The sequence below is a fragment of the Microcaecilia unicolor genome, chromosome 11 (assembly GCF_901765095.1).
Source record: "Microcaecilia unicolor chromosome 11, aMicUni1.1, whole genome shotgun sequence".
In the NCBI taxonomy this organism is placed as follows: domain Eukaryota; kingdom Metazoa; phylum Chordata; class Amphibia; order Gymnophiona; family Siphonopidae; genus Microcaecilia; species Microcaecilia unicolor.
In genome coordinates, this window is record NC_044041.1 from 110,325,542 (window position 1) to 110,350,826 (window position 25,285).

The 25,285-nt window shown below is 45.4% G+C and overlaps 1 protein-coding gene across 3 annotated transcripts in view; it reads right to left on the reverse strand.

Annotated features, from left to right (window-relative positions):
• Positions 1 to 8,531: 8,531 nt before the first annotated feature.
• Positions 8,532 to 25,285, reverse strand: part of EML3 (EMAP like 3) — a 160,720-nt gene continuing 143,966 nt past the window's right edge. For all 3 annotated transcript variants that reach the window (XM_030217630.1, XM_030217631.1, XM_030217629.1), the window contains 9 exons: positions 23,754 to 23,879; positions 23,070 to 23,201; positions 22,793 to 22,860; positions 22,457 to 22,545; positions 14,062 to 14,159; positions 11,272 to 11,359; positions 10,903 to 11,001; positions 10,017 to 10,147; positions 8,532 to 9,803 (listed from right to left, as the gene is read on the reverse strand). In XM_030217630.1, coding sequence (XP_030073490.1) covers positions 9,621 to 9,803; positions 10,017 to 10,147; positions 10,903 to 11,001; positions 11,272 to 11,359; positions 14,062 to 14,159; positions 22,457 to 22,545; positions 22,793 to 22,860; positions 23,070 to 23,201; positions 23,754 to 23,879 — 1,014 coding nt within the window. In that variant the 3' untranslated portion in view covers positions 8,532 to 9,620. The remainder of the gene's footprint in view (positions 9,804 to 10,016; positions 10,148 to 10,902; positions 11,002 to 11,271; positions 11,360 to 14,061; positions 14,160 to 22,456; positions 22,546 to 22,792; positions 22,861 to 23,069; positions 23,202 to 23,753; positions 23,880 to 25,285) is intronic.

The window sequence follows — 25,285 nt, forward strand, 5'->3', positions numbered from 1 at the left end:
AAAACTCGAGAAAAAGAATGCCAATTTAAAAATAGGATACAAGATGTGTACATTCAGCTTTTCCCATCACATATCCCACATCGTTGCATGAAGCGCCCCATCTACTGCAATTGAAATGCCTGTTGAGAAAAATAACTTTTGAGTTGGATTTTGAATTTGGGAAAAGATTGCTCATTCTGCAAGTAGGGGGGGGGGGGGGGGGGGGTAGGTCATTCCATAGTTGCGGGGCCAAAAAAATAGAATGCTGAGTGTCTGGTTGCTGTTCTGTGAAGCCCTCACTACAGGGGTTTTCTAACCAGTACACAATCTCATCGTCATGCTCAGAGAAGTTAGGTATATCCAGGGCTTTTTTTTTGAGGCGGTACTCGGGGGTACTGAGTACCGGCACCTTTTCCAGTGTCTGCTAAAATTGACCCATGGACCACAAGTTTTAATGAAAGAGCTCAGGCTCAACACACCAATTCTGCCTTGTCATAGATTCTCTGACTGGTTGCAGGGGACCTGGCTATTGTGGGGTGGGTCCCTCAGTGATCACCCCACCCCTGAAGGGTGGCCTGGCATTTGAGTACCGGCACCTTTTTTGCTAGAAAAAGTGCACTGGGTATATCTCACATCACTCCTATTCCCCCCCTCCCATCACCCAATGCCTCCAGATAGCGGAGTCATGGTCCTACAATTGCTCAAAAACTTTGCCATGGACACCTCATCCTTCCTCCAACAGTCGGCATCACACTAAGCACCAGCACAACCCTCACCAATCACCCTAATTACATTTTACTTTCCTGACTCTACCTCTTCCCTTCACCGGCCAGTGTGGTACCCACAGGATGAACAAGATCTTCTGGATTGGGCTGCAGAGGATGAGGGCATCACATCACTGCGCCTGCCTGAAGCATAACCAGGACCAGCAGGAAGATTATTCTTATCCCTGCTTCCTGCAGAAGCTTTCCAAAGCACTGCAGAAATCTCCTCCACTCATGCTCCGGCTGACAGAAGGGACTTTCATTGCAGTGCTTCAATGGAGGTACTTGCTCTTCCTGTGCACTAGCTCCTACAAGACTTACAACTTAACCTCTGTTGGCAGGGCCAGCTCAAGGGAATGTAGTGGTCTGAGCCAATCTACTTTGTCGCCCGCTCGCCCGCCCACACCCCCACAGTATAGGTGGCACCCTCATTGGCTACCTGTGATTCGATATCTCTGTCTCTCGTCCCTTCTATTTCTTCTCCCCCCCCCCCCCAATGGGTCCAACATCTCTCCCTTTCTCGGTCCACATCTTTCTCTGCCTACTCAGCCCAGTTTCTCTTTTTCTCTCTCTCTCTTTCCCCTCTGCTCCCTTCACCCCATGGGTCCAGAATCACTCCCTCCTCCACCCCCCCCCCCCCCATGGTTCTGTACACTTTATATGGGTTGCCGGCACAGCAGCATGAAGACCGGCTGTCCTTGGTCAGCTTCTGGATCTTCCCTCTGCCACATCTTGCCCACAGGAAATTGCATCAGAGGAGTCAGGATGTAGCAGAGGGAAAACTCAGGAGCTGTCCAAAGGCAGACTGTCTTCATGCCAGTTAAAGATGATCAAATAATTTATCTAGTTATCTCTATCCAAATACCTTATGGCTGAATGGCGACTCTCTAGTAGATGATGTCAGATGGGTACACAGGGACTATTTAGACATGCTTGGGGCAAATATAAAGGGGCAGTGATAGGAGCTGGTGCTGGTTTAAGTGTGAGAATGTGTATAATCGTCTAGCTAAAGTGATGGAGAACCATAGAAGAAGATACTAGTTGGACCATTTTATCCTGATCTACCCTCTTCTACTATGTTATTTTGGAGGCCCTTAGTGGCAAGAAATTTGTCGCAAACGCTTCCCTTTTTCCTCAGTGAATGCTTTATCTTCTCAAACTGCAGCCCAGGATTAACCATTAAGCAATATAAGCACCTGCTTAAGGCACCAAGAGAAGGGGAGGGCACCACAGAGTATTTTCCCCTAGCTATCGTGCCCTTAATTCTTTCACTACTATCTGCCACACCCATTTTCCAACATGAACTTCAATGCTTTTCTAATCATTATAAGTATATATGATATTTTTTCATATAATAATGATATTTCTCAGCACTTATTGAGTCTTAATGTCTTTTCAGGTAGGAATGGAAAGGCCAAGGGGCACCATTGTTGAGCTATGTTTAGGGCATCAGTTGGACAAGCCAGCCCTGTCATACTGAAGCAAAATCCTTGTACAACCGTAGTAAGCAATGGGCTATGACTATAATAATGATATAGAAATCCAATCTAGCATGCCCAAACAGAAAACATAGTGTAACATGTCAAGGCAATGTTCTGCCACGCTGTCACCTCTGATACTTTAAAGACCATGGGCTAGCTCAGAAAGTGCTTCAACAGCCCCTTGCAATCATGCCATGTACAGTGCACTGAAAACTGAGGTGTAAAAAGCTACAAGGCCTTTCAGAGCTTCATTATCTCAAGTTTACATCCTGGAGGATGGTTAGTTGACATACAGTATTCTGTGGTAGAGACCATACCTTATCCTCTGAATCTACATGAGACAGCTCTCTGTTTCAAGCAGGCACTGAGAAATTGGTGTCCACTCCACATTCCACTGTAATCTTGTATTAGCTCTGAAACAAACACTTTCTAGTATTCTGCTGTCTCATTGCTGGAGGATGTGGTAACAGCTGTTAGCGTATCTGGTTTTAAAAAAGGTTTGGATAAGTTCCTGGAGGAAAAGTTCATAGTCTTTTATTGAGATAGACATGGGGGAAGCCACTGCTTGCACTGGGATTGGTAGCATGGGATGTTGCTACTAATTGGGTTTCTTCCAGGTACTTGTGACCTGGATTGGCCACTGTTGGAAGCAGGATCTTGGCTAGATGGACCATTGGTCTGACTCAGTATAGCTATTCTTATGTTCTTATGGAGAGAGCCCAGGGAAAGAAGAGCAGATGTTCACAGCCTTGTCATTACAGGAAAGAAAGTTGGTGGATGAGTGGCATATGAATGCTAGGCTACTGGCAATATGCTACCATTAAACTCTTCACACACCTATCATTTTGGATGGGTCCATAGTTAAGATGGTTGGGCCTTCCAAAACTCCCTCCTCCGTTTGTCCTGCATCTCTCTCCCTCTCCTCTGCCCCCGGATCCAGCATTTGCCCCCTGCCCATGGCCCAGCAACTGCCCCCTGCTCTACCTCAGCATCTTCGCCAGCGCAGCAATGCACATCTGCTGCCGGCTCTAGCCTCACAGGCTTCCTCTGCTGTGTCCCTCCAGAGAGGAAACAGGAAGTGACATCAACGAGGGCGGGACGTGGCAGAAGGAAGCATGTGGGGCCAACGCAGGCAGCAGATGTGCATTGCTGCTGCATCTGTGAAGATGCGGAGGTAGACCAGAGGGGAGTTGCTCGGCCACATGCAGGGGGAGGGTAATGATGGATCCAGGGGCGGGAGAGAGTAGAGTGAGGTGGCTGTTGAACCTTTTTGGTTGGCTAGACAACAAGGTGGGCCTGAGCCAAGAATGGGTGGGCCCATCTGAGCTACACCACTGCTGCAGAGAGCTAGCTTGTTCTTTCTTCTCATAGGTCCTTCTCATCAGCTGCCTGCCACAGTTCCATACAATGTTCCTGCTCTCCTGCAAAGTACAGGTACTGACTGGTTCCAATTTATCAAAACAGGCTACTCCAGTCCAGTCCCAGTCCTACAGTATGGATGAACCTAGAGATCCACTTGATTAGTCCTGTGCTGATAGTTTCCTATTAAGGGGTTTTTGCCATCTTTGATCTGTTTGTTATGGCATTAACAAAGCACTTCAGGACTCTCTCCAGTACTTCAAGGCTTTGGACACCCTGAGTGTGATGGAGTGTGTTGTACATGAGCTTAAATACCGTATATAGCTAACAGCAGTACTTACTGGATGTGATGGGTAAGGAACACAAAGACCATTAGAGCAGTGCTGATGGATGGGAGCAGGAATCTGGCAGCTATAGTGGGGTAAGGATGAACTACAGGGTAGGTGGGAGTGGGGGAGACAATTGTGGTCCTCATAGGATTTTTTTTTTTTTACAGATTGATGTAATATCATAGGTACAGCGCTCACTATTTTTCTGGGCCTTTTGCCCAGTCAAAGGGGAACTCAATGCTTGCATCCTGTCTGCTGTGTCATAGCATCTGCAGCGTCTACCTGCAAAAGTGCCATCTGTACCTTCATAACAGCTATGCCACATCCCCTCCCCCAGCCTCAGACTGGGAATTTTTAGAAACACTTTATTTTACAGTCTAATCAATAAATCTTCCCCCATTTCTCTGGCTGCCTTTCAGCCTATATACATGTCGCTCTTATTTTCCATAGTAACATAGTAACCGATGGCAGATAAAGACTAACATGGTCCATCTAGTCTGCCCAGCAAGTTAGCTACAGTTGTAACTGCTGCCCTATGCAAAGCATGCAGGTTACCTCCTCTGTGCCTTTGTTGAGGATCATAGGTGCTGTTCTGTGCAGGTTACACCCCTCTATGTCATTTGTTTTGCTTTGATCCCATCCTCTTGTTTATCCCCCACCTTTTTGAATTCTGTCAATGTTTTTGTCCTAACCATCTCAGCCGGGAAGGATGTTCCTGGCATCCACAACCCTTTCTGTGAAAAAGTATTTCCTGATGTTGTTTGTAAGCATACCTCCTTGCAGATTCATTCCAGGTTCTCTAGTTCTACAGCTTCCCTGTTTTGACAAAGATGTGTTTGCTTGTCAAGTATTTAAAGCAATGCCATCTCTAGACAGAAATGTTTGGGATGGCAACAGGGAGGCAAGCTAGGTAAGAGGGGATAGAAACCAAAGTGACATTTCCAGACATCATAATCATCCCTCTACTCACAACTTTAAAAAGCTGTAAAAGATACTTTAAGAAAGTCCAAAGGGTCTTGTATGCATAAAGAATCCCCAAGCTAGTTTGAGTCACCCAGTAAAACTACCATTGCAACTAATAGCATTTTCCACAAATTCTTCCTTCATCTCTAGAAAATATTTGCTTTCACATTCAATTTGCTCACTTCAGATGCTACTGTCCCCTTTTCTTCCCCTCCAGACTCTCTTCCTCCTTCTTGTCCCCTTCCTTCACTCTTTCCTCCCTGACACATGCTCCCTTCTCCTTCTAGAGATACTTCCTCCCCTTTCTCACTTCATCTCTCCTTCTAGAGACTCTTTCCTTTAATGGTTAGAACAGTAGGCTGAGAACCAGGGAAGCCAGGATTTACATCCCACTGACAGTCGTGGAGGGGCATAATTGAACGGAAACGCCTATCTCCTTGGGCGTTTATCTCCGAGAACGGGTCCGTGAAGGGGCGGGCCAAACCGTATTTTCGAAAAAATGGACGTTTTTGAGCTGGGCGTTTGTTTTATTTTTAGCGATAATGGAAACTAAAAACGCCCAGCTCAAAAATGTCCTAATCCGAGCCATTTGGTTGTGGGAGGGGCCACGATTCGTAGTACACTCGCCCCCATGATATGCCAGGACACCAACTGGGCACCCTACGTCAGTGCAGTGGACTTCAGAAAAAGCTCCCACATGCATAGCTCCCTTACCAAGGGTGCTGAACACCCAACCCCCCTCCCCCAAAACCCACAAATGTACAACACTACCATAGCTCTTAGGGGTGAAGGGGGCACCTACATGTGGGTACAGTGGGTTTTGGAGGCCTCCCATTTACCAGCACAAGTGTTACAGGTGTGTGGGGGGGGGGGGGGGTTGGGCCTGGGGCCACCTGGCTGAAGTGCACTGCAGTACCCACTAAAAGTGCTCCAGGGACCTGCATACACGCAGGCCTCTAGGACTGGTTGCTGCTATATAACCTTGGCATACCAGTTGACACCTGAAGACTAATCTCTATGAAAACGTCCTTTATTGGAATAACCGCCTTTACTCACAGTTAACTGCAGATCAGAGGTTGTGCCCCACTGGCAATGAGTCTCCCTGGTACTGAGATGAGCAGTAGGTCAGAACTGGCAGAATGCTGTACAATGCCCTCATTCAGCCACATTCAAGGGAAGAACTAAGTTGTCTAACGTGGCTAACACAGGAAAGGGAACTAAAACTGGCTTACAAAAATGACGACTACCGCATGGACTACAACAGGAAATACAACAGGGCACACTCTGACCTAGTAGGCAGGGGGAAAAGCACCATGGGAGAAGAGCCTACCAACTACCAACATTGTGAGACTTAACACAAGCTAATGAAATCACGGAGCCCAATACCCTACACCCACCACAATGCAATGCTGATGTGACCCTGTACTGCACCTGAGAGCCACATCTGACCCAGGGAAAGGCTGTGACAGGATCAAACACATTCTGCTGTCATGGAGGTAGGTACGGCATTTGAGGCTGGCATACAGGCTGGGAAAAAAGTTTTTAAAGTGGGGGTTTTTTTGATGGGAGGGGGTTAGTGACCACTGGGGGAGTCCGGGGAGGTCATCCCCGATTCCCTCCAGTGGTCATCTGGGCAGTTGGGGCACTTTTTTGGGACTTGTTCGTGAAAAAAAAGGGTCCAAAAAAAGTGACCCAAAATCACGGTAAAAACGCCTTTTTTTTTTCCGATTATCAGCTAAAGACGCCCATCTCTCCCTCGGCTGATAACCACGCCCCAGTTCCGCCTCCACCACGCCTCCGACACGCCCCCGTCAACTTTATTCGTTTCTGCGACGGAGTGCAGTTGGAAACGCCCCAAATCGGCTTTCGATTATACCGATTTGGGCGCCTTTGCGAGACAAACGTCTATCTCCCGATTTAGGTCGCACTATAGGCGTTTTTCTCTTTCGAAAATAAGCTGGATTGTGATCTCGAACAAGTCACTTAACCCTTCATTGCTGCAGATAAATACCCTCTAGGGACGGAAAAACATCTACTTTATCTAAATGTAACTCACCTTAAGATACTACAGAAAAGACCTGAACTAAATTCAAAATCCCCTTCCCTTCTCTTCCTGTTCCTGCTAATGCTCATCTCTCCTCTCCACCCCTTCCTCCCTCCATATGCTATTTTCCCCTTTTCTCACCTTGCCCCTCCCAGGCTTCTCCCCCTTACCCCTTCTTTCCTTCACTCTGTTCTTTCCTTCTCCCACTTGTCCCTCTGCAGGAGCTCAGCTCAGAGGGTTGTGCAGTTACCTTGGTCACCATGCTTGGGATTTGAGGAGTAGCCTAGTGGTTAGAGCACCAGCCTTGACATCCAGAGGTGCCCTGTTCAAATCCCACTGCTGCTCCTTGTGATCTTGGGCAAGTCATTTAACCCTCCATTGCCTCGGGTACTACTGGAAAAAGGTGTGAGCAAAATCTAAATAAATAAAAAAAGAAATCCAGTGCCTTATTGCACAGCTCACAGGCTGGCAGCAGAAGTGTTGAATCAAACACCATCTCTGCTGCCACAGGGCCAGTCTCATTGTAAAAGCTATGATTCTGTGACTCTTACCATAAGTCCAATATCTGAGCCAACACTTTCTGCTGCCAACTTGGGAGGGGATTGCAGTAATGAGTGGGAACAGAAGCAAGCCATTGGATCAGGCAGGAATTTGGGTAATATCACAAAAACGGATTTGAGAGAGTATCACTACTGTATAATCTCTAATATTTCTCTCATATATTGGCACCAAAGTAATTTTCTATTTGTACGACTATGGTTCTGTGAAGTGCATTGCAGAATATTTTAGCTATAAGGTTCAATATTTCCTTTTGAAGAAAAGGGGAAAAAAGCCTCAGCAGAAAGCCCAACCAACTACCCAAAAACAACGTGGGTGGAAAGAAATCAACCGGCTGTTTAATCTTCACGGGCTCCAAAAAAACCCCTTCTAAGGCCAAAACTGTAGTGTAAAAATGCTGACTTCACAGAACTGACTTCAAGTGGATTAGGGTAATACCAGGCCCATAGGCATATGTGGCCTGTATAGCTTGAATGGTTAAGGTTTTAGCTGGTGTAAATCCTCACACCAAAAAATTGGGTGTGGATCCAGGGCCAAACACTATTCTATAAACAGCGCCCAACTCTGATCATCATTTATAGAAAAGTGCTTAGTGCTAATTTTTATCAGCGCCCAAATCTGGGTACCATTTGTAGAATTGAACCCTTTACCTTTCTTGTCCCTTGAACTGTGTTTCCAAATTCATGCCTCTAATAACGGAGTCTCTGAGAAGTAACAGTTTTTTCCCTTTTGAGGCATTTTGAAATTACCTGAGGTTTTTTGGTATCCTGAATATCACATATCTTTTGTCAAGCTAAATTTATTTAGTTATCGGGATTTATTAACTGCCTTTATGAAGAGATTCACCTAAGGCGGTGTACAGCAGGTACAGTCTAATATAAAATTTTCAATTTTGTTAACAATACTAAAATGACCACGCATAAATAAAATAAACGAAGTAAACTTGAAAACAGCTAATTGAAACCTAATAATAGGACTACCATGAAACAGTATCAAAAATATACACTTGTGTTCTGTTCTTCATCATTTCCCAAGGTAGAGAGGCAAACTCAAGTATTTCCAGATAAGACTTTTTTAATGTCAGCATGTTAGGAAAATATTAGGGAAAAATTGTCATGACATGTTTACAGAGCATTCCAAGTACATCCATTGATACCCCATCTACTATCACCAGGACATCACATGTCATCCCACACGCTGTGTGAGGACCCTTCAGTCTCTCATTTCACCTTGAATACCATGCAGGATCCCCTCTTTATTTCACTTTCAAATTCCACCCCCTTTCCATCTCCCTCTCCCCTTCACTCCCATATCCCAGACTGAAACTCCACTGAGATGGATAGGAATATAAGCCTTCATTTAATTGTCAGAACATTAACTGTGAAAATTCATAAAGCACCACAAATTCTATCTGCACTGAAGACAGACAGTGCAGAGAGGTTAGACTGCAGATTTCTGGGCCTGATTCAAAGGCTGTAAGAGGGAAAAGAGTGCGAAGAAGGAGAAAGGAAGCACAGTCCAAACTTTGTTAGATTTGCCTTCTATTCAGCCTTGCTCTGTACTAATAGGTTACAGAATGAATTGATAACACATATTGTGAAAAAAAAGAGACCCAAGGCTTCAGGCTGTGAAGAGCAGAAAACAAGGAACCCCATTGTGTGGGGAAGAGAAAGCTCACAGTCTCGACATAAAGATAGCCAGGAGGCCCAGGGTGTGAAGAAAAGGCCCAAAGCTCCAGGGTATGAATATACACTCTGCTAGGAAGACGGGAGGTATTACCATCAGTCTCTTCAGTAATATATTAACCCCATTTGTAAGACCCAAACTTGTGTTTTGGGGAGAAAGTCCCCATTTTCCACTATTTGAATCTCATCCACTATTTGAACCTCAGCCCCTGACATAAAAAATGGCTCAAATTCCAGCCACAGAAAATACGCCTGAAAAATTTACACTTGCCATATTCATAGATTTTGCAGCCCCGCCTTTCCACTAGCCCCTCTCATATCCTTTAAGGGAAGGAGCAGAGCTCAAGTCCCACAAATCAGTAACTTGTATTCTTGGTATCCCTCCTTTCTTTGGCTCATAGGATCAAGTGGCAACAGTATTCAACCTGGTCAACAAGACAGTCTGGACATGCCAAAGATCACGGATCACGTGCAGGTTCCACCAAAGAAGTTGAATGGCTGCGCACAAGGTCAGTATCGTACATTCGCCACTGAAAGATGCTGGTGTCCTTCCCACCCATTGAGATCAAGTGGCTGTCATTATGTGTGAAGCGCACATTAGTCACATGACTTCCATGTCCAGCATACATGTGACTTGGCGCCTGCAGGGAAAGCAAGGGAAAATAATCAGTGATTGTACACATTTTCCTAGGCAATACCATGGCCAAATGTATACTATGAACTGAACCAGTCTCACCTTTGGTGTACAAAAAATGGTTCAGGGACTGGTGAGGTGTCCGTGAAGGATACCCTATTCCAGGCCCTCATTCCTATAAACTGAAAAATGCAGTGGGGGTGTGAGCACAGTTACTTGCCTTAGGCTTGGCACAAGGATACTGGAACAAATGAACTTTGCAGAAGTCATCAGCTACAGCCACAACCTTCTCGTTGTGGGAGCGACAGAGCGAGTTAATATCTGTTCCATCAGAACCATCTGGCCACACACCTGGGGATAGAGAAAGGACAGATAACTCTGATTTATTTATTTATTTATTGCATTTGTATCCCACATTTTCCCACCTATTTGCAGGCTCAATGTGGCTTACAGAGTTTGGTTATGACATGATGGGTCTGGCGTTATCTCACTGAGGAAAGCAGAGAAGTGGAATGAAATTCCACAGGGATGATAGAGCTGCTTTGCCAAGAAGATGCCTTGTCTCCAATTTAACTGAATATTGGTATACATTATTATAGTTGTGCAAACTAGACTTACTATATAAGAACACAAATGGAGAAAAAGATTTCCTAAAGCAGGAACAGAACTAGACTCCCACTCCCAGCACATTCATCCTCCACAGTCCCATGTTGTCACTCTCACCTACCCACATCCCTGCTGTCACCCTCATGTTCCCTTATCACAGCCTTGACATTGTGGAGCTGTCACAAAGTTGCCAACTGACTACATTTCTTCTGGTCATGCAGATTCAATCCTGGCTTTATTCTCATTGCATGCAAGAACTTTTATGGCATGCTCTTCTTAGGGAAATCAGAACTACAGGTATATGGGGCAGTGGGGATAAGACCTGGACAAGATCAGCCTGACCGGGAGGAATGGAACCAGTTGATCCCCTAAGTTACCATGACAGAGTTAAGAATTCTGTTCCATGACAGTGTTCACCTCTGTTCATTCTCATTCTTTCCTGTTCCACCCTTGTGGTCTAGACGGTGGCTACAAGCAATATTGTTTCTCGCCATACTCACCAAAGACATGGAAACCCAGGACACAAGTATATGAGGCCCATTCCCTATCGCGGCTCTCAAAGCGATTCCTCAGAAGCTTGCATCCCCCAGCCACATCCCCTGCACAGCCAAGGAGAAAAAGATGCAGCCTGAGATGTTGAACAATGCTAGCCCGATCCCTATGTCTCCACCTGTGAAGTAGAGGCCCTCTGTATCCATAACATAGTCAATAGCCTTCTGCACATGCAAATGCATAGACACTCAGATGCATGCGAATTGCAAACATATCTGTGCATGCACTGTATACACTGACAAACTAGAAACATCGAGAACCACTGCACACAATGAAGAACATGTGCTCCATTGTTGCTTGCCACTCTTGGTACTTACAGTAAAGGATCTCATAGTCCCCTGAGTTTGACATGATGAATTTGCTGTCTTTTGACCAGTCAAGGTGGGTGATGAAACTGGAATGACCCTGAGACACAAGTTTGAAAAAAAAAAAAAAAAGGAAAATTTCAGAACTGAAGAAATACTGGTGCAAAGGGCCACATCCTGCCACTCTCATGGAGTGGAGGAGTAGCCTAGTAGTTAGTGCATTGGACTTTGATCCTGGGGAACTGAGTTCAATTCCCACTGCAGCTCCTTGTGACTCTGGGCAAGTCACTTAACCCTCCATTGCCCCAGTACAAAATAAGTACCTGAACACATGTAAATCACTTTGAACGTAGTTGCAAAAACCTCAGAAAAGCAGTATATCAAATCCCATGTCCCTTTCCCTCATTCCTCACTCTCTTCCTACCTTTTTTCATCTCCACCCCCCCTCCCACTCCCTCCATTGAAGCTATATAGCTCAACCAACTTTCTGTCCCGTACAACATCAGCAACTAGTGAGTTTGGGGACTAAGGATGGAGGTTGATTTGTTTGCTTCCCCAACCAAAAAGGTGTTGTTCTCCTTCCCTTTCTGACTCTTGCTCTCCTTTCATCGTACTCTCACCTTCTACTACTACTACTACTTAGCATTTCTATAGCGCTGCCAGGGTTACGCAGCGCTGTACAAGTTTAAACATGGGGAAGGACAGTCCCTGCTCAAGAGAGCTTACAATCTAGGGTTGCAAATTTACAGCAGTCATTTCCATGATCACAGTCTATTCTGATGTTACTGTGCAGGCACAGAATGTTTCTTCACACAACATCCCACTATGAGCGAGATCTGGTCTCCTGCCTCAAGTTCAGGCTGCTTTGTGCCCAAGATGGAACTGAAGGAGGTAATTTTACAAGTGATCTGAGTATGAAGAAGGCAGTTTGTGCATACAAATACGCGCATGTACAATTGCCCAGGGGTCTCCACACCCAAAAGTAGGTACTCGGAAAACACAGTGCCTACTTTTATACAATAAGGGGCAATTTGGGAAGCTTGCCAGGTGCCCTTGGCCTGGATTGGCCGCTGTCATGGACAGGATGCTGGGCTCAATGGACCCTTGGTCTTTTTCCCAGTGTGGCATTACTTATGTACTTATAATTTTATAAGTGGGTGTCTCATTTTAGGTGCCCAAATGCCACACAGTGAGAGCTTATACTACAGCGGCACCTGTTCACCCACACTCCATTATAGTAAGGGGTTCTCAACCCAGTCCTCTGGACACACCAAGCCAGTCTGGTTTTTAAGATATCCACAATGAATACGAGATAGTGTCCATTATATGCAAATGAATCTCATACATATTCATTGTGGGACTCCTGAAAGCCTGACTGGTTGTGTGTGTCTCAAGGACTGGGTTACGAACCTCTTCGTTATAGTATACTAGCCTAACCTGGCATTGGCGCACCTAAAATCTAGGTGGTTCCCAAACTGTGCAGCAAAGCGCTCTAGCATGTCATGGCATATTTTAAGACCATCTTCAAAACTGTAGCACCCATGGAGTGGCTGGTGGGGATGCCCAAGCCCTGCCAGCTGAAGCCGTCCGCTGCCTGAGCCCTGAGCTCCACGCTACTTGAGCATCATGCTTCAGCCACTGTCTGTTATTTCTGTTTTGTTTTTGAACTCATATTGATCATCTCTATGTAATGCTCCAGAGTTCTACTATAGATATCTATAGGAAATAACATAATTTTTGGGTTTTAAAGGCCAGTTTGTCTCCACAAATTGTCAATAATGGAGGTTTTTCTGGCCTTTCTTCCTATTCATAAGAAACTGATGATAGGCTTAGGGCCCTGTTTACTAAGCCGCGCTAGCGTTTTTAGCACATGCTAAAATTAGCGGGCAATAAACGCTAGAGTCACCCATATGTTCCTATGGGCGACTTAGCGTTTAGCATGTGCTAATAATTAGCGCGCGCTAAAAATGCTAATGCACCCTTAGAGTCTTCTAAGTTGATTAGTTGAATGAGAGAGCTTTTCCTGGAGCTTTGAGGTTTCTTTTTATTCTAAATATTGACGTATGTATGAACTAAGTGGTAGTGTTGCATAGGACGAGTTAATAATTTTTTTCTATATAAATTGGAGATTTGAATAACCCTCAGTGCTGATGGGGAAAATGTTTCATTAGGACATGATAAGGAAAATTGTTTCTAGCTACCATAAACAATTCCTTCATGGAGTTGCTGATGCTGGTATCAACAGGGGGGAATTTCTTTAAATATAATCCTTGGTGGAATGAAGGACGTAGTGCAAGAGGTAATTTTGGTGGGACCACTTGGTAAGAGAGGTCATGACTCAATAAGATTTCATTTAATTTCCAAGTAGAGACTATTAAGTAAACCTGCTGCAATAGCCTTTAAATTTGAAAATGAGGAAGTTACTTATTTATCTATTTGTATTTATCTGTCGCCTTAGAACGAAACATTCAAAGCAAGCTTCCAATTTTAAACACAAAGCAATAGAAAGATATAAATTAAGATAAAACATTAACATAGAACTTATTTCATCCCCAAAATACAAAACGTACAATCCATAAAATTAATAGGTAAATCCTAACCCCTGAGCTTGCACAGCAAAATAATCTAAAATCATTTCAGAAAAAGAGAACTAAGCGTGAGGGAATGGACTTTCCTATTGGGATCTGTTGCTTTTGCCCAGGATGCTGGGCTCGATGGATCATTTGTCTGTCCCAGCGATGCATCTCTTATGTTCTTAAGGTTCAGAAAGAAAGATGTGTGGTGGGAAGGGAGACAACATACCGAACACTTGCCAAAACGGCTGTATTTCCGTTCATTTTCTGCTACACTGTACATGTAGATAAAATTGTCATGAGAGCCAACAGCCAGGAAGTTTCCATCTACAACACAATAAAAAGAATCTTCAAGATTACAGCAGATAAGGAGAAGGGAAAGGGGCGAGAGACGAAGAGAGGCAAAAGAGGGCTGTAGCTAGCCTCAAACCAATGGACTGCTGGGGTGATAAGCTGGTGCTCTCCCCTCATCCTGCTGTGTTGTTGTGGTACATCGACACCAAGCAAGCAGAAAAGGCATACCTGCCCACCCAAGCTCAGATTAAGATAGTCAACTGGCTCCAGGTTAACCCGATAGGGTTGATCCAGTTCTGAGTTTGCCGATTGCAAGCAGGGACTTGTAGTTCTGATTTCTCAATTGCATTCCCTAAAAAAAATTAAGAGGGCAATAACCAGCCCACCCCAGATATTCAGTGCCAGGGATAGGCAGCTCCAGACATTGAATATCTGGGTATGTGCGCTGACCCAGATGTTAACCAGTGTCACCACTAGGGGGTGCCCTAAGTCCCAGTCCTGATGGCTGGTGAAGGTGAGTGAGTGAGTGACGGAGTCTCGCACACAGGTATGGCTGGTACTGAGAGAGAGCTGTAGCCTTCCTGCTATTCCAATTTCCCCTGGAACTAGCTCAATCTAGCCCCATGGAAGCTTTTTCCTACAGTGACCACAATTCCTAGTATTTCTCAAAACCAAGCTTTTTATTGTGGTTATAACAAACAGAAAATACAAGCCTCTATTCTTGGCACTGGCTTATAGGGTTTTCAGGATATACAAAAGCACCAATAACAAAGTAAAATTAATTTTTCCTTACAAACAGTCGTGCATCATACAGATCAGTGAGGGCTTACTACTACCAAAGCCCTTCTCTGGTTCCACACAGTACTGGTTACACGTGGCCAATTCCTTTCTCCCAGGTTCAGTCTAAAAGTGCCCTCTCTATGGTTTGCACAGCACAGGGGTTTAAACCACCTTTTCTTGCATATAACATGTGCCACACCTAGGCTCTCAAACCTTTTTCCCAATTCAGCCCACCACTACTGTTCCCTTGGGTTACAAAGCTCAGCATACAGAGGTTTCTTCCCCCCAGCCCAAACCTTCTTCCAGGTTCTCTTTCCAGGCTGCAATAAAATCCTTTATATTTTTATTCCCAGTCCCCCACTTCCAAGGCTGTAATAACTTTCCCAAAGGCTTTTCTCTCTCAGTCTCTTTACCTTCCTGGTACATTCATGGGCAGATGATCAGAAGCAAACACGGGTGCTAGAGGCTATTAGCGCCATACTAGCGTCTGCGTTTGCTACCACTCCATTATCAGAGCCCCTGAGCGCATGAAAGAAACAACATGTTCACAGGCTCTGAACGCAACTAGCATGCAAATGCATGCTAAACATATTCCTCCCCAATGATCAGTGAGCAGTGCACCAAACATGGGCACGCTGTCCGCGGCAAACCCTACGCCAGCTCGGAGCTGGCGTTGGGGTTTGCAGACCATTGGGGAGAAATGGCGATCCCTGTCCAGCATGCATTTGCATGCTAGCAGGCCCCCCATTTCTCCCCAATACAAACCCTCCATGCAGAAGCAGAACCACAACCCCCATCCACCAACACAAGTTCGGGGGGGGGGGGCTGGAGATCCGGTGGGTCTCCAGCCCCCTCGCACCACCCCCCAAAAATGCCCTGGTGGCTTAAAACAAATTGGAGAAAATATTTCTTCACTCAATGTGTAATTAAACGCTAGAATTTGTGGTAAAAGCAGTTAACGGGGTTTAAAAAAGGTTTGGATAATTTCCTAAAAGAAAAGTCCATAAGCCATTATTAAGATGGACTTGGGAAAATCCACTGCTTATTTCTAGGATAAGCAGCATAAAATGTATTGTACTGTTTTGGGATCTTGCCAGGTACTTGTAATGTGGATTGGCCACTGTTGGAAAAAGAAAGGATTCTGAGCTTGATGGACCATCGGTCTTTCCCAGTATGGCAAACACTTATGTTCTTATGAATATCGACCCCTAAGTGTACAAGTCCCTGCTTGCAGTGCGGTCAAACCCTGGACTGGATCAACCCTGTCAGGTAAATCTGGAATCAGATGCAAACCATGTTCTTCAGGATCCAGCCAAGTTCCAGGCTGTGGATCCTGGATGGTAGACAATTTCTAATCCTGCTGAGTCTCCTGAAGTGTCTGTAGTTTCTTGAAGTAATCCTGTTGAAATTAGAGTTGTGGCCTGAAGAATATCCTTATAATATACGTATATGGTGCAACACAGCATTAAGTCAAATACAGCACAATTGGTACAGAACACACGCAGGTTCCAGTTTATAGAACCAGCGATGATGATGAACGTTTTGATCAAACTGATAAGTTCCAAATTGGTGTATCTATATTGTATTGATTGATAATGAGCTGTAACATCTTGTGAGAGGTGTATATAGTTGTGCACTATTATTACGAATATGGATGGATGGCTGGAGCATGCGAATGTTTGAGTGAGGTAAAATTATATTGTATGTACAGTGGTGGAAATAAGTATTTGATCCCTTGCTGATTTTGTAAGTTTGCCCACTGACAAAGACATGAGCAGCCCATAATTGAAGGGTAGGTTATTGGTAACAGTGAGAGATAGCACATCACAAATTAAATCCGGAAAATCACATTGTGGAAAGTATATGAATTTATTTGCATTCTGCAGAGGGAAATAAGTATTTAATCCCTCTGGCAAACAAGACCTAATACTTGGTGGCAAAACCCTTGTTGGCAAGCACAGCGGTCAGACGTCTTCTGTAGTTGATGATGAGGTTTGCACACATGTCAGGAGGAATTTTGGTCCACTCCTCTTTGCAGATCATCTCTAAATCATTAAGAGTTCTGGGCTGTCGCTTGGCAACTCGCAGCTTCAGCTCCCTCCATAAGTTTTCAATGGGATTAAGGTCTGGTGACTGGCTAGGCCACTCCATGACCCTAATGTGCTTCTTCCTGAGCCACTCCTTTGTTGCCTTGGCTGTATGTTTTGGGTCATTGTCGTGCTGGAAGACCCAGCCACGACCCATTTTTAAGGCCCTGGCGGAGGGAAGGAGGTTGTCACTCAGAATTGTACGGTACATGGCCCCATCCATTCTCCCATTGATGCGGTGAAGTAGTCCTGTGCCCTTAGCAGAGAAACACCCCCAAAACATAACATTTCCACCTCCATGCTTGACAGTGGGGACGGTGTTCTTTGGGTCATAGGCAGCATTTCTCTTCCTCCAAACACGGCGAGTTGAGTTCATGCCAAAGAGCTCAATTTTGTCTCATCTGACCACAGCACCTTCTCCCAATCACTCTCGGCATCATCCAGGTGTTCACTGGCAAACTTCAGACGGGCCGTCACATGTGCCTTCCGGAGCAGGGGGACCTTGCGGGCACTGCAGGATTGCAATCCGTTATGTCGTAATGTGTTACCAATGGTTTTCGTGGTGACAGTGGTCCCAGCTGCCTTGAGATCATTGACAAGTTCCCCCCTTGTAGTTGTAGGCTGATTTCTAACCTTCCTCATGATCAAGGATACCCCACGAGGTGAGATTTTGCGTGGAGCCCCAGATCTTTGTCGATTGACAGTCATTTTGTACTTCTTCCATTTTCTTACTATGGCACCAACAGTTGTCTCCTTCTCGCCCAGCGTCTTACTGATGGTTTTGTAGCCCATTCCAGCCTTGTGCAGGTGTATGATCTTGTCCCTGACATCCTTAGACAGCTCCTTGCTCTTGGCCATTTTGTAGAGGTTAGAGTCTGACTGATTCACTGAGTCTGTGGACAGGTGTCTTTCATACAGGTGACCATTGCCGACAGCTGTCTGTCATGCAGGTAACGAGTTGATTTGGAGCATCTACCTGGTCTGTAGGGGCCAGATCTCTTACTGGTTGGTGGGGGATCAAATACTTATTTCCCTCTGCAGAATGCAAATAAATTCATATACTTTCCACAATGTGATTTTCCGGATTTAATTTGTGATGTGCTATCTCTCACTGTTACCAATAACCTACCCTTCAATTATGGGCTGCTCATGTCTTTGTCAGTGGGCAAACTTACAAAATCAGCAAGGGATCAAATACTTATTTCCACCACTGTAGGTATGTATGGATGATTGACATTTATTGTCAATAAAAAAATGGTTTTTCATATGCTCTGGAGTCTTAAGTAGCCATGTGTTAAAACTGACTCTGGTTGTGAAAAAAATCCCTATAGTTAAATAGTTGGAAATTAGAGTTGTACCAAATAGCATATTTTACTATTCGGCTGAATACAAATAATGGGCATTGACTTTTAACGTAACAAATAATAAAAGGAGCAACTTGAAATCAGAGAGATCAACCCCCTGATATTCAAAACCATTTAACCAGTCAGGAATGGTACTTAGCAGGCTAAACACTAATATTCAGTGTCTGGCCAGTTATGTTTGGTGGCCAAATATGGCCATATCAATAGGTGGAATATCTTTGACCAGTTCCAACTTAACTGGCTAGTGCTGAATATCGTCTTGACCGGTTAAGTTTAAAGTGGCCAAAAATAAACCGGATATTCAAAGCCAGTCACGGGAAATGGCCCAGCATTGAATATCCGGGCTCAGCCCTGACAGCGGGAGGCAGCCCGGTTACCTCCTGCGGTCTGAATATCGGGCCCCAAGTGTTTATTTCAGTAGGATTTAGCACAGTAGTGCCCCAGATTATTCATACTCTAATTTCAGTCGCTATTCAGCCGAATGATGATAATGTATTGTGTACTACTATTCAGGGCTGAATCCAGTGGCGTAGCTACGTGGGGCCTGAGGGGGCCCGGGCCCCCGTAGATTTGGCCCTGGCCCCCTGCCCCACGATCCCCTTCAACTCCCCTCCTGCCACCAACTCTCCCCCGCCGTCGCCGCCCACCCCGTCACCGCAAATGATACCTTTTTTGAAGAGAGACTTCCTTCCGCGCTCGAGTAGCGCCTTTCTTCAACGAAGTTCCGGCGATCAGCTGTTTCGACGCCGGTGACGCTGCCGGCGTCAAAACAGCTGATCGCCGGAACTTCGTTGAAGAAAGGCGCTACTCGAGCATGGAAGGAAGTCTCTCTTCAAAAAAGGTAACATTTGCGGCGACGGGGCGGGCGGCGACGGCGGGGGAGAGAGTTGGTGGCGGGAGGGGGGTTGAAGGGGATCGTGGGCAGGCCGACAGGGGGGGTCCGATGTGGTGGCGGTGGCGGCGGCTCGGGGGGGGGGCGGCTAAACAGTGCCCCCCCACCTCAGGCTCTGGCCCCCCCCTCCTGGCGAGGTCTGGCTACGCCCCTGGCTGAATCAAATCGAATATAAATATTCAGTACAGCCTAATTGAAATGTTTTCAGTGTCTGTACAACTTAACTGGAATATTTGTCAGGGACAAGACTGATTGCAAATCTGTGATTTACCTGATCTGTTTGTTGTTACAGTACTGGAGTGCTGGGAAGTGTGCTTCATACCTTAAGAGGGCCATCCACTATGTTTAAATTAATAAAGTGAAGAGAACCTGTTTACTTTATGCTAATCCTACCACATATGTGAATAGACCGTACATTAACCTAAAAGGAACCGGCAACTTCACAAGGAAGGTGGAAAGTGGTTGGAAGGAAGAATGTGGAGAAAGGAGGGCCGGTTATTGGACAGGAAAGCTTCTTCAAGCCCAGCATCCTGTTTCCAACAGTGGCCAATACGGACTCAGTAGTTCCTAACAGATCAAAAGGAGAAGAGTAATTTAAGGATTAGTGCAGTGGGCTGAGAACCAGTAGAACTGGATTCACTTCCCATTGCAGCTGCTTGTGACCCTGGGCAAGTCACTTAACTCTTTATTGTCCCAGATACAAAAACTTAGATTGTGAGCTCACTAGGGCCAAAGAAGTACCTAAATGTAATATGTAAACTATTTTGGTTGTACCACAGAAAGGTGGTATATCAAACGCATCACCTGTTACCTTAATGATGAGGTGCATTCCCAGTTGTTTAATCCCATATGTAGGGCAGGGGTGCTCAATGTCATTCCTTGAGGCTGTAGCCCAGTTGGGTTTTCAGGATTTCCCCAATGAATATGCATGCACTGCCTCCATTGTATGCAAATAGATCTCATGCATATTCATTGGGGAAATCCTGAAAACTCGGCTGGGTTGCAACCCTCAAGGCCGACATTTATGTGGCTGATAGTTCATATCCTCAGAAACTTGCCCAACCCCTTTTAAATCCTGCTGCACTACTAAGGTTGCTTAGACTCTTCAGCAACTAATGCCCTTTGTACCTGCACCAAGTTCCAAGCAACTGATAACCGTATGTATAGTGCTGCTGGATTTGTGCAGTGGTGATAAGTATCCAGGTGCACTGCGTCCCCACCCTAAAAAGCAAGCAGGTATCTGAGGCAGCAGCCCGGCAGTAATTCCTACTCTCAGAGCACACCATTTCTGGCGATACAAAAATATTTTTATTTTTGTAGCACCAGTGTTTACCTGGTGGTAAGTGGACAGTGCCGCGTATTGCCCAGTTACTGCCGGTTTAGCGCGGGAGCCCTTACCGCCATCTCACTTGCCGCATGGCCATTTCTTTAAAAAAAACAAACAAAAAAAACAGCCTTTTACCTGCTACGGTAAAAGGGGCCCTCAGCACAGGTCAAAAACATGAGCTCACACCAGTAAATGGGCCCCTAAGTAACTTGTTTACGGAGTGGCAGCGGTAGAAGCAGGATTTGAACCCTAGCTTCTCTGATGTTTAGCCCACTGCTCTAACTACCTAGGCCACTTGTCCCTCAAGAGCTGATGTAAAGCCTATGGGTAAAATGTTTGAGAACTCTTTGGTCCATTGTCTCCAGTAATCTCAGTGTCTTCATTTTGTGTGGCATACTCTACCTCTTCTATCTTATTTGGTCAGCTTCTAGCACTTGCAATAGATACCTTAATGCATTCTCTTCATTTCTGTTCACAACTTGCTTGAGAGGAAGAGGAGCCAGTGGTTAGTGCAGTGGCTTGAGTACCTGGGGAACTGGGTTCAATTCCCAATGCAGCTGCTTGTGGCTCTGGGCAAGTCACTTAACCCTCCATTGCTCCAGGCACAAAATAAGCACCTGTATGTATTATGTAAACCACTTTGGTTGTAATCACAGAAATGCAGTATATCAAATCCCATCCCTTTTATTATTAGCTGTTGATTTAGGCATTATGGAGCCAATATTCAGACCACAGGAGGGAGCCAGGCCAACTCCCACGGTTGGCGGTCAGCCTGGATATTCAATGCCAGGCAGTTTCCGGTGACTGGCACTGAATATCTGGTTTATTTTTGGCCGGTATTCAGAGATATCCGGTTATGTTTAAGCCAACCAAAGATATTCCAGCTATTTAAATGGTTATCTCCTAGCTGTTAAGCGGGAATATTCAGCGGGAGATAGCTAGTGCTTTTCCTGGCTGGTTAAGTGATTTTCAATATCGGGGTGGTGGGGGGGGGGGGGGGGGTGGAATTTGTCTGGTCCTCATTTAAATTCTCCAGAGCTACCTCAGCTTTTTCCACATCCTCTATTGAGATACTCTAATTTCCTTGTTTCAACAGTGTCCTCTGAAATACCTCACACTGAACCATGCCCAGCAATTGGTGGATTTTCCCATGATCTAGTTTTAAAGTTTCTCTATCTCCTTTTTCATTGTTAGCACCAGCAGCCAGGTTCCATTCTAGTTAAGGTGAAGCCCAATCTGTCAGAAATGTTTTTTCTTTCACTGCAAAGTTCCCTGTTTCTTAACATATGCAAAAGGCATGCAAAAGTCCTCCTCTCTCTACTGGTGTCTCAGCCTGCCTTTGGGATCCTCTGTGTGGAACTGAGAGAATGCCTGATGTTTCTGAATTTCAGCCTCCTACCTAAATCCTAAATATGGCCATCAGAACTTCTGCATCTCCTCAAGTCACTGGTACCCACATGTACCAAAACAGACACCGTTTTTCCAGCACTCTCTAAAATCTTAGATCTAAGTGATGCATGAGATGCACTACCAAAGTATCCGACAGGCTCATGTTTCCAAATGATCCTCACCACAACTAGCTCTCTACATTCCTAAATGAGGAAACTAGGGATTGGTGAGCAGGGCTAGTGCTAGACATGCTGGGACCTGGCCAGAAATTTGCAAGGGGGTACCAAGGCCTTCAGTTTTGGACAGACATGGGGCCCCTTCTGGCATGGAGGCCCAGGGCAAATTTACTATTTGTACTTCCCTAACCTTGGACCTGTTGGTAAGCAGGGCAAAGAGAGAGGACAGCGGAGGGCAGAGACAACCGGGGCTGGGGGAGAGGCAGAACAGTTTAAAGGAATGGTTAATTTGGAGGAAGACTTTCAGTGACTGACCTGGGGAGAAGCGCACCACAGAGAGCTGCTCATTACCATCAGTGTAATGTGAAACCACCTGCCGTGTCTCTGTGTCCAGAACCAACCATCTGCAGAGACAAGAGATCTTATCACACCCTTCATTCATAGCCCCGCTCTTCACAATCCACCCACCATTGGAGCCGACTCTGTGGGTGCTGTGGGTGCTTGAGCACCCTCCAATATTGGAAAAATCCCTTGTATGTGTCAAGGGAGGGATTATTTCCATTGGGCTTAGCACCCCCAATAATTTTGAAAAGTTGGCTCCTATGCCACCCACTACCATTTCAGACATTCAAAACAGTTTCAGGCTGTTACCGTCCTGTGTTGAGTCCCACTGCGGCCACTTTCCCGCTAGGATGGAAATCTGCACAAAGTCCACTTTCCTGCATATAAGAAAAATACGTATCACATACCCCAAGTGGCTGCCTGCCTCCTGACCCTGTGCTGTGTGACCGCTGACCCTGCTCTTGCTTCCTCTGGTCCTCTGAGAGTGGACTATAAACTGGTACCTAGTATATATATTGTAGTATGACTGTCCCTCATGCCCTCCCTCCTGCTCACACTGAGCATAATAAACCTCTGATTCTGGTACCTCTAGGGTGGTGCTCCAGGCCAGTGTATGCTCACTGCTGTGCCACATGCAGACTTGCTTGTCATAGCTGCAGGTTAGGAACAGGTTCTGAGAAGGATGTGTGGCCAAACCCCAGAGCTCATCTGTGTGACCCTAGAGAGGAATTAAAAAAAACGCACAAAACATAATCCTCTCCAGAGGGAAAGAGACACTCAGCAGTGGAACTGGAGTAGATGTGAAGCAGCAACACAGTACAAGAAAGATGACTGAGAGATAGCGACAGGGAACTACAGAAAGAGACACAAGATATACAGACAGGACATACGAACACTTGTTCTATCCATTCTCTATAGGCTTCAATGACATCACCCACTTAGAAATCTTTTCTCCACAACATTCACCTCTACAGACCACAAGATACTCACTTGCAAATAGAAAACAATACATATAAGACACACACAATCAGAGACCAAAGGAGACACAGAATTTGAGACACACATAGAGACTGACGTACAAAAGGCCCTGTGTACTAAATGTTTTTCCCAATGACACAAATTGTATAAAATATTTACTACACAGGTCCCACAGACCACAACAGTCTCTAGGATTCCCCTCCCAAAGAGAAAAAAGAAATGTCTTATTTCCTTTCAAATCATATACCCTTATGTGTGTGCTCTGTCTTGCCCCAGGTCACTTTCATCTTACCTGTATGATGGGGGTGAATCCCTCAGAAAAACTCCCCCTCAACAAAGCATTTCTGGTTGTACCAATCAGCAGCTCATCTTTATCCCCCTCTGCGATGGTCCTCACTGGTCCATACCATTCCGGAATCTGCAGGCAAAGGGTAGGAAATCAAGATGGGGAGAAGCACAGCAATATTCTCCACACCCAGAAACTTCACCTAGATCTCTGGAGATTGACGTAGTTCCAAGGGACTAGAGAAGGGTGAATGTGTTCTCTCATGAAATGCCTAGCCACTCGCCTGGGGCTAACCCTGCGGCCACTTAGAGGGAGGGTCTATCCCCAGCATAGCTCAGGTCCACCTGCATCTGGGCATGTGCTCTACACTAGCACCCTCCTCCCACGAACTGAATCCCAACAGCCTCTGGGTGAGTCTCCCGCTCTCAAGTTATCCCTTGTGATTTCTAGGTTACTGGGGCCACACTCCCAGTGGTCCCACAGTTCTTAGAAACCACTCACAGACCCAAAACAGAAACCACCAGGATTCTTAGTCAGTCCAGTCAAGCAGAGTTAAAACTAAACATTTTATCACTACCTGGATATTCCTGGGAAGTACAGGAAATATAGCTGCTCACAGGTTACAGAATATAACTGCTCACAGGATCTCAGTAAAAGGTCTTTCTCTCTCTACTTCCAAACTGAGACTGGAGAAAAATCCAATATTTCCAGACTGAATTTGCACACCTGGGCCAATCAGAGCCCAGAACAACATTTTTTAAAAGTAGCTGGCCACATCACTGCAGGTTATGTCCTCTTTGTGTTAAACTAAAGAAGGAACATTCATTTCTCTGTAACAGCTTTAAAAATAAAACATGCACCACCTGCTGGCCAAACTAGAGAAATACACTTCAAGAAATAATATATTTTACAGGTTTACAAACCCACTGTTTTGTCACATGTTCCATCTTCATGAAAGTGGTAACAGGTAGAAGCTTGGAAACAACTGGCCAGTACATGTTACTTCAGTGGCGGAAAACTGATAAGAGACTCTATTGAAGGAAAAGATAGTGAACTATTTAAAGTCCACTGAACTGAAGGATCCAAGGCAGCATGGTGTCAACAAAGGCCGATTCCTTCTCATTCTATAACAGGGTGTTTAAATTTAAGCACTATTACATGTGAATAAACACTTACAGTGAGCAAATGCTAGTAGAGCACTCAGCGCCAGTGGCACACCTAGCTTGGTTGCCACCCAGGGTGGAGCACCCCCTCCTCCAGGCACATTCCCCTCCACCCTCCCTTCTCCAAACAAGGGGATGTACTGAGCAGTCATGTGACTGTCAACTTCCTGTTCCGGGGCAGAGCCATCAGCTGCACGACTGCTCAGTGCACCCCCTTGCTGCCTGCAACCAGGGCGAACCGCATCCACTGCCCCGCCCTTAAACATAGTAAATGACGGCAGATAAAGACCTGAATGGTCCATCCAGTCTGCCCAACAAGATAAATTCATTTTACATGGTATGTAATACTTTATATGTATACCCGAGTTTGATTTG